Source organism: Gadus morhua, chromosome 8, assembly GCF_902167405.1.
Source record: "Gadus morhua chromosome 8, gadMor3.0, whole genome shotgun sequence".
NCBI classification, from domain to species: domain Eukaryota; kingdom Metazoa; phylum Chordata; class Actinopteri; order Gadiformes; family Gadidae; genus Gadus; species Gadus morhua.
The window spans coordinates 21,224,048-21,233,512 of NC_044055.1; the positions used below are offsets into that span (position 1 = coordinate 21,224,048).

At 46.6% G+C, this 9,465-nt stretch overlaps 1 protein-coding gene across 1 annotated transcript in view; it reads left to right on the forward strand.

Annotated features, from left to right (window-relative positions):
* Window positions 1-9,465, forward strand: part of LOC115548989 (lysine-specific demethylase 4A) — a 44,035-nt gene that overhangs the window by 32,634 nt on the left and 1,936 nt on the right. The window contains exons 18-21 of the mRNA XM_030363950.1: window positions 914-1,105; window positions 4,204-4,374; window positions 5,698-5,817; window positions 9,207-9,299. Of these exons, the coding sequence (XP_030219810.1) occupies window positions 914-1,105; window positions 4,204-4,374; window positions 5,698-5,817; window positions 9,207-9,299 (576 nt within the window). The remainder of the gene's footprint in view (window positions 1-913; window positions 1,106-4,203; window positions 4,375-5,697; window positions 5,818-9,206; window positions 9,300-9,465) is intronic.

A 9,465-nucleotide genomic window follows, 5' to 3' on the forward strand; every position in this document is an offset into this window, starting at 1 on the left:
GTCGTTGTGACGGCCAGCAAGATGCACTTCTGGAAGAGGTCTGGCTGGCCCTGAGAGCCAGACTGCTGTGAGCTCGCCCTGGGATGCACCATGCTTGTTGCCAAGGCATCCAAATCTCATTAGCATGTCGAGATGCGATCAACAGAATGCGCTTAATCGTTTGCCTGATACCCAGTATTAAGGCAGAAGCCCATGATGGGTTATTGAGCAACGGATAACCTATGCAGATACATCGCATTTTGATGCCAGGTGTAGAGAAGATCTTGGTCTGGATCTCCCCTGTAATTGTTGTGGTTGCCGGAAGCCTAGAACAGACGGTAGGTTTTCCCTTTGTGTGTGCATGAGTCCCGCCCTGTCCCAGGGTTATTCTGGGACTCTGGGCAGTGCCACCGGTCTGCATTGTTGGACCCGGGTCATCTCAGAGGAGCACTTCCTAAAGAAATTGCGTTGTAAAAAAGTTATGCTACACTGTGCCGCCAAGATCAGGGGATTTCCCTCCTTCCAGCTAGCATGTGTGCGGGGCTCCCTCTTGTCTTCAATCTCCGTCGTGATAATCCTTTTATTACTCACACGGTTTCCAATCTCTCTCTCTTGCTCCCTCCCCTACCCCATCTCTCTGTCTCTGTCTCTGTCTCTGTCTCTGTCTCTCTCTGTCTCTGTCTCTGTCTCTGTCTCTGTCTCTGTCTCTCTCTGTCTCTGTCTCTGTCTCTGTCTCTGTCTCTGTCTCTGTCTCTCTCTGTCTCTGTCTCTGTCTCTGTCTCTGTCTCTGTCTCTGTCTCTCTCTGTCTCTGTCTCTGTCTCTGTCTCTGTCTCTGTCTCTGTCTCTCTGTCTCTGTCTCTGTCTCTCTCTCTGTCTCTGTCTCTGTCTCTCTCTCTCTCTCTCTCTGTGTGTGTGTCTCTCCCCTCCTGGCAGAAGTGTGCGTACTGCAGGAAGAGGCTGGTGAGGGAGGTGAGCGGCTGCTGTGTGCAGTGCTCGCACGGCCGCTGCTCCACGGCCTTCCACCCCACCTGCGCCCAGGCGGCCGGTGTCCTCATGTACCCCGACGACTGGCCCTTCATCGTCTACATCACCTGCCACCGGCACCGCAGCCCCGTCCTACCCGAGGTAACCCGAGGCGCAGTGGCGTGGGCAGGCTGTCCGTCACTAGGGCGTGGCGACCAAACCCTCAGTACAATGTGCTGAAATATGACCTGGAGGCGAAAATGTATTGTAAATGTAAAATTCTTACTGGGGTTGAAACCCAGCATGTGGTATTGAAAGATGTGAAGGAATTGCCAGCCCTATTCGACCAAGACTGCCCTTTTGTAACCGTTGCCCTACATGTGGTTTTTGTTTAGTTTCGTGCTCAACAGCTTATCTTGTTTGGGAAAATTACGAAAATGTTACAGATGAACAGATAGTATGCCCAATGAAAGTCCTGCAGAGTGATGTGAGGTGTGTGAACTTTAGGTCTCACGTCATGCAGACAGAAATGGGTAAAGTCTCTTCCCTTTTTCTATAAATCAACCACGAGAAAGCTTCAATATGGTTGGTCAAAGAATCTTCTTCCAAACTCGACTTTAGACGTAACAGAAAACTCCCCTTTGGCTTTTTTGTGCTTACTATGACAAGTTCTGAAGAGAGTCCATCAGTGCAACTGTCTTGGTAGCTCTGATCACAAACATTGGTATTTATACACTACCGTTCCAAAGTATGAGGTCACTTAGAAATGCCATTATTTTTTAAACGGAAGCTTTTTTTTTTTTTTCAATGACGATTACATTAAATTAATCAGAAATACAGTGTAGACCTAGCCTGGCACCGCCCACCTACCTACTTCCGCTCAATTTTCATTTCACTTCAGTACTAGGCCTGGGTCTGCTTAATGTAAATGCGTTCCATGTAAACCAGATTTCTGGCGGTCCAATCAGCGAACAGAGGGAGTGGCTGAGAACGAAGACGTCTAGGTCGCGCGAGCCAGTAGTCAGAGGAAGACAATGGAGAAGGATACGAGAGAAGCTATTCGGTCTGTTGTGGGAACGCTGCTGAAAATCGTTCAATTAAAGCCGGAGCAAGAACAAGCTTTGCTGAGTTTTGTTGGTGGCCATGATGTTGTGGCGCTTCTCCCCACCGGGTTCGGGAAAAGTTAGATTTTCCAGCTGGCTCCGTTAGTGGTGAAGGAGCCGGTCCCGTCGCATGACATACGTCACGACCGAACGCTATGCGATTGGTTATGGCAGATCCAGAGTGGCACTGGGCAGATCCAATCATTTTAAAACTTCTACAGACACCCGCCTCCAAGTGAGTGAACGTTTGTCAATTGAGCAGTTCCAGACCTTCTGTACAAATGAAATGAAGTACGATGGTCTGGTAGGACCAGGCTTGTCTAGACCAGTGGTTCTCAACCTTTTTTGAGCAAACGCCCCCCTGACCCTACCCTGATCGTCTGGCGCCCCCCCCCCATAAGAAAAATGAATAAACTAACAACCCACTCACTCTCGTGTTATATTGCTTAAAGGTGTCATTGCCTCGTTTTTCATTGATTTTGCGTTGTTCAATAATAGCAATGAATGAGTCGGTTTCGGTGAAAAATATATAAATAAATATGAGGGGGAGAGATGCGCGCGGGCACTCCCGGGAGTGCCCGGTCTCCCGTCGTGCCCCGGCCTCGGCACCCCGCGACCTTGGGCACCGTGGCCACGGCACTCCCACGTCTCCCGCCGTGCCGTGCCCCGTGAACCAATGAATGAAGGGCCTATATATTTTGTGGCCTATTTGAAATGCAAAGGTCTTTTCGTGGAGACTACGCTCACAGCAGCTGGAACTGAACAACATCAAGAGGATGTTGTTCTGCCATGATGGATTGTGTTGTGTTGGTTATTGAACTGTTAACCTGCGAACTTGGGTTATGTTTATCAGCGTTACTATGGAGATCATGACGAAAGTTGATGTAACGGAGTCTGGGTTTGTGCAGGACTGAACCGCGCTGTCTGACCACTGTTACACTGAGCATAGGCTATTTATTTCAGGTAGCCTATTTTTGCACCAAAACAATTTGAAAACCATGAAAGTTTAAAAATCCCCCACAAAAAATTAAAAATTAAATCACGTTCCCAGCGCCCCCCTAGGTTTTGCGAACGCCCCCCAGGGGGCGGTAACGCCCCCGTTGAGAAACCATTGTCTAGACATTGTAGTAAATGACTATTCTAGTTAGAAACGGCAAACGGAAATTTTAATGGAATATCTACATGTGTACAGAGGTCCATTTCCAGCAGCCATCAATCACTAGTTCTAATGGTACATTGTTTAGCTCATCGGGTTTAAAGGCTAATTGATGATTAGAAAACCTTTGTGCAATTATGTTAGCACAGTTGAAAACTGTTGAATAAATGAGTTTTCATGGAAAACATGAAATAGTCTGGGTGACCCCAAACTTTTGAACGGTAGTGTATATATACAAACGCGTGTGTGTGTCTTTCTGTTCCTGTGGTGTTTCATTATAGGATTTCTCATTGTCCTCTCTCTGCCCACTAACAGCCAATGTAAGGCTGGCTGGTGTGAGTAGCTTTCGCCTGACAAACACAATATGCGTGCCCAAACAGGTCGGACGGAGAGGGAGGAGTCTCATAAGCACTGCACGGTGTCTGGTTTCTCTGGGATATGAGGAAGTGTTGACTAAATCCCACGGGCGTGCAGCGCGCTGCTCTGTTCCATTGCCACCCCGTGCGTTTTGTTAGCCTCCTGCTGATCCACTTCCTGATCAGAGGAGACCCAGGCAGTTGGTCTGGTTTCACGCTCAAACGCAATCGTCTGTGTACCGATACGCTCATTGCATCCATTTTCTCCTTGTTCTAGATTGATCATGTTTACTCAACTACAGTGTTGGAGAAATAATGACAATCGCCTGGCCTTTTATGATTGGATGATTTCTCTTCTTGTTCATTCAGCTAAACAGCTTCATTCAGTGTTAAAATGGAATCGTCCCCTCATCTCCTATTATTCATAACTGCTTCTGAAACCCTGTTGTGTGGGAGGTGTAATCCATTCATCTATTCATTAATTAACCTGCCGTAACATCGTAAATTAGTTTTATTTTAATATCCAGCTCAACAGGGTAGGGCCATAACTCTCTTTGACCTTTTTAATGACCATTGTGGATCCACTGGGAACGGTCACGTGCCCCCCTGCTCATTGCAAGTGTCCTGCCTTGCCCCCCCCCCCAGCGGAGCAAGGCGTCCATGCGGGAGCTGGCGCTGGGCCAGCGGGTGATCTGCAAGTACAGGAACACCCGCTACTACCACAGCGAGGTGACGGAGCTCACTAGCGCCACCTTCTATGAGGTGGTGTTCGACGACGGCTCCTACAGCGACAACCTCTTCCCCGAGGACATCCAGGTGAGTGGGGGGGCGGGGGGACACGGGGTTATTGATTGGGACGAGAGACGAGGTCAGGGGTAGCGATGCTAGGAATAACGTCATCCAGTTTGGGTCTAGCACCGTACCTCTGTGCTCACTAGGGCTTTGACTTTTGCCAAAAAATCATATTCAAAGTTCGTTTGTTTATTAATATTAATATTCAAATGTATTTGAATATTTATTAATAATATTTTGACCATTAAAGGCCTTCAGTAAGACCTGGGCTGAATCCGAATACTTAGTACATACTATTTCTGTTCACCGTACTACACTTGACAGTGTAGTACGGTCTACAGCTATGCGTAGAACACCACTGAACGCCTCCGAACACCGCCGAAACTCCACCGGATGTTTGGAGATGACGTATCTCCCCTCAGGTGCCGGCAAAATGACCTTGATAAGTTACCTGTTTTCCGTCTCGTCATCGTTGCTATTAAATTAAAAATGTCTATTTTTACTTAATTAATTACTTTACTCTTTTACTCTTTTTAATGTCTCCTTTTTTCACCGCTTTCTACGACGTCTTTCTAAGCCGCTGTTGGTAGTGTCGGGTCAGCCATCTCTTCTTCGTTTGTTACCAGACTCCGGTAACGCATTCGGAAACGTTTTCCGTACTACACAATGCGTACTGAGCATTCGGACGCGCTATATTTGTGGCGTTCTACAAAATGCATACTATAAGTATGAGTATTCGGATTCAGCCCTGGATTGGGCTTTGCGAGGTTTGTTTACCGGCGTTGCTATGGTTACCGGTCTTGCGTGTTTCAACGGTTTATTAGGTTTCTAATAAATCGCTGCCTAATCAATTCTTCATTCACTGCCTCTTCCGTGGTCATTACAATATTATGAATAGACTGCATGGGTTCTCCGACGTCTCTCCCTCTTGGCCTGCCCATAACAGGTTTGAATATTAAGGGCTGCCTAATATTCGTTCGAATTTTGGTTTATTTTTTGATATTCGAATTATATTCAAATCACGAAGTTCGGAGTCAAAGCCCTAGTGCTCACTGACACCATGAATCCCACATTCCCTCGCGTTCGCTCTGGATAAGAGTGTCTGCTAAATGACTAAATGATATATAGAATTATCCCTAACATTGTGCTGGTAGGTCAATAACAGTCATCCTATTTCCACGGCAGAGTAAACCAGGGGATTACTGGGTAGACGTAGTGTCATCAACCTGAAGAGGATTCATTCCGTGCTCATTTGAGAGGTTGATAATATCTTATAATTTGAAGCCTGTCCTGACTGTGTGTTTGTGTGTGTTTTTTTTTTTTTTTTTTTCAATGCTATGCTTCCAGAACCGGGACTGTGTTCGCTTTGGTCCGCCGAGCCAGGGGGACGTGGTCCAGGTCCGCTGGACGGACGGTTTGATATACGGCGCCAAGTTTGTAGCTTCGCACTCCATCCCCATGTACCAGGTACAGTGCCCCCCCCATCTGGGCCTTGTTCTTTGCTCAACTCAACCACTCTCAAGGTGCGTCACAACCCTGGCGTCTCTGAAATTGCCACAAGTCAAGACTTGCAATGTTGGTTATCAAAGTCATGGTTGTTTGCGCAATCAAACTCTCGAAATTGTTCAACTTACGTATAAAACTATGTTTTATACGTAGTGCATTCACAATAACTCAACGTTGTTCAAACTTTAATGTGCATATTCACAATATCTCCCAGTAGGGTTGCCGCGGTATACGGTATTACCGGTGTTGAGGCCGACACCGTTTACTTTTTTTTTTTTTTTTTTTTCAGTAATAAATAATATAGTAAAATAATAAATTCAGTAAAAATGAATAATATAATTATAATTAAGAAAATTCAAATGTTTAGGTCACTTTTTCAGTTCATTCCCCATCCAGAAATCCCTCGAATTCTTCTTCTTCAGTGTCCGAATTGAACATTTGGGCGAGCCTACGGTATCAAACATGCCCGGCTCCCTCTCGTCATTATCCGAGTCAGTGTCGCTGCTGTTACCTGGCAGTTCAGTGATTATTCCTGCCTTCGTGAAAGCTCGGACCACAGTTGAGACTGATATATCAGCCTCAACTGTGTTACTTTCGTCATAGGTACACTTGCTAATCTATTTACATCCATTATATCCAAAACAAGTGTCTGCTCCCAAAGCTATATCTCTCTATTCTCTGACCCAGGTAGGGGCATGCAAACTCTCCGGGCTATGTCGCTTTCTCCAATAGTGCCCTTAACAAACATTTACACAGGGTTTGATTCTGTGTCCACTCGCCAGTGCAGTTACAGTTGTGAGGGCAGGTGCTGGAGGCGGTGTTGTTTGATTAACGGATTCAAACAAAGTGGGAAAGCCTGATAAGCAAATTAATTATTATCTACCATTAAAATCACCCAAGATGTTTCCTTATTGAGCCGGATGTTTAATCAAAGATGTGAAGAACATTTGACTATTTTTATTCTTTAAGAAGCCCTCCTGTTCTCCCCTCATTACCTGTATTAACTACACCTTTTTTAACTTGTTACCTGTATAAAAGACACCTATCCACACACACACAATCAAACAGACTCCAACTTCTCCACAATGGCCAAGACCAGAGAGCTGTGTAAGGACATCAGGGATCAAATTGTAGACCTGCACAAGGCTGGGATGGGCTACAGGACAATAGGCAAGCAGCTTGGTGAGAAGGCAACAACTGTTGCCGCAATTATTAGAAAATGGAAGAGGTTCAAGATGACGGTCAATCTCCCTCGGTCTGGGGCTCCATGCAAGATCTCACCTCATGGGGCATCAATGATCATGAGGAAGGTGAGGGATCAGCCCAGAACGACACGGCAGGACCTGGTCAATGACCTGAAGGGAACTGGGACCCCAGTCTCAAAGAAAACCATTAGTAACACACTACGCCGTCATGGATTAAAATCCTGCAGCGCACGCAAGGTCCCCCTGCTCAAGCCAGCGCATGACCAGGCTCGTCTGAAGTTTACCAATGACCATCTGGATGACCAAGGGGAGGAATGGGAGAAGGTCATGTGGTCTGAAGAGACAAAAATAGAGCTTTTTGGTCTAAACTCCACTCGCCGTGTTTGGAGGAAGAAGAAGGATGAGTACAACCCCAAGAACACCATCCCAACCGTGAAGCATGGAGGTGGAAACATCATTCTTTGGGGATGCTTTTCTGCAAAGGGGACAGGACGACTGCACCGTATTGAGGGGAGGATGGATGGGGCCATGTATCGCGCGATCTTGGCCAACAACCTCCATCCCTCAGTAAGAGCAGTGAAGATGGGTCGTGGCTGGGTATTCCAGCATGACAACGACCCGAAACACACAGCCAGGGCAACTAAGGAGTCGCTCCGTAAGAAGCATCTCAAGGTCCTGGAGTGGCCTAGCCTGTCTCCAGACCTGAACCCAATAGATAATCTTTGGAGGGAGCTGAAAGTCTGTATTGCCCAGCGAGAGCCCCGAAACCTGAAGGATCTGGAGAAGGTTTGTATGGAAGAGTGGGCCAAAGTCCCTGCTGCAGTGTGTGCAAACCTGGTCAAGAACTACAGGAAACGTATGATCTCTGTAATTGCAAACAAAGGTTTCTGTACCAAATATTAAGTTCTGCTTTTCTGATGTATCAAATACTTATGTCATGCAATAAAATGCAAGTTAATTACTTAAAAATTGGATTTTTGTTTTAGATTCCGTCACTCACAGTTGAGTAAAATTACAGACTTCTACATGCTTTGTAGGTGGGAAAACCTGCAAAATCGGCAGTGTATCAAATACTTGTTCTCCCCACTGTAGGGAGGACAGAATTGCAGAATTGCACTGACTCACAAACAGACTGAGGGGCCAGTAGGTAGGATTCCCTTTTAAATGTCCTGGTCATGAGCACAGTGATGAATTTTGTTTTGAACGTTGGATTTGTTTGCAATGGAATGGCTTCGTCTGGGGAAAAAGCTTAATTTGCGTTGTGTCGTAAGCCTCATTTTAACAAGAGAATTTAAGACGGGGAACTGAGCCCTACGTTTCGACTCAGAAGTCATAACTCTCAGGCAGCTTTCCAATCAGTTAACCCCCCCCCCCCCTTACACTTATGCTCCGCACTTACTTAATTGTTGCCCTGCACTGAGGATTCCGAATTATCCCATTGCCTCAAACCAACCGGTATCTACGCTCAGGACTCGAACCAACCGGTATCTACGCTCAGGACTCGAACCAACCGGTATCTACGCTCAGGACTCAAACCAACCGGTATCTACGCTCAGGACTCGAACCAACTGGTATCTACGCTCAGGACTCAAACCAACCGGTATGTACGTTCAGGACTGGAACCAACTGGTATCTACGCTCAGGACTGGAACCAACCGGTATCTACGCTCAGGACTGGAACCAACCGGTATCTACGCTCAGGACTGGAACCAACCGGTATGTACGCTCAGGACTGGAACCAACCGGTATCTACGCTCAGGACTCGAACCACACTCCTCAGTCTCTGTGAGCGTGCGAGGTGTTGTGAAAACACAGAATCGAATGTGGTGGATTTGCATATTTGGGCACTAATGGAAAAAGCAGAGCGAAACCCACCTAGCAGGACTGTTTGTATGTGCTGGCTTGTGATGGACAAACCGAGATAGAGCTATGCCTACTGCTCAGCTTTGGAACGCCCCATACCTCACAAAAGGGGCGAGTTGAACAATAATCATCGTTGCTTTACATCTGGACATAAACCCCACATTAACCTGGGGTCCTGGCAAACCACAGAATCATTTACCTTGGTTTTAAACAGTTAATAATTTCTTCATATAGAACTTAAATTACACATTGTGTGTGTGTGTGTGTGTGTGTGTGTGTCAGGTGGAGTTTGAGGACGGTTCCCAGATCTCAGTGAAGAGGGAGGACATCTACACTTTGGACGAGGACCTGCCCAAGCGTGTCAAGTCACGACTGGTACGGCCCTGCTTGTCCTCGCCTGCACTGTAATTCAGTTAGTTCACCGTTTTGCTGATGCTGTACACCGGACATCTGCCACTAGTCAGGTTCAAGTTCATTGAACAAGACCGAGCACGGCTATTGTTACGTGGGTGGTGTGAATTCATTATACAACAGTTCATAC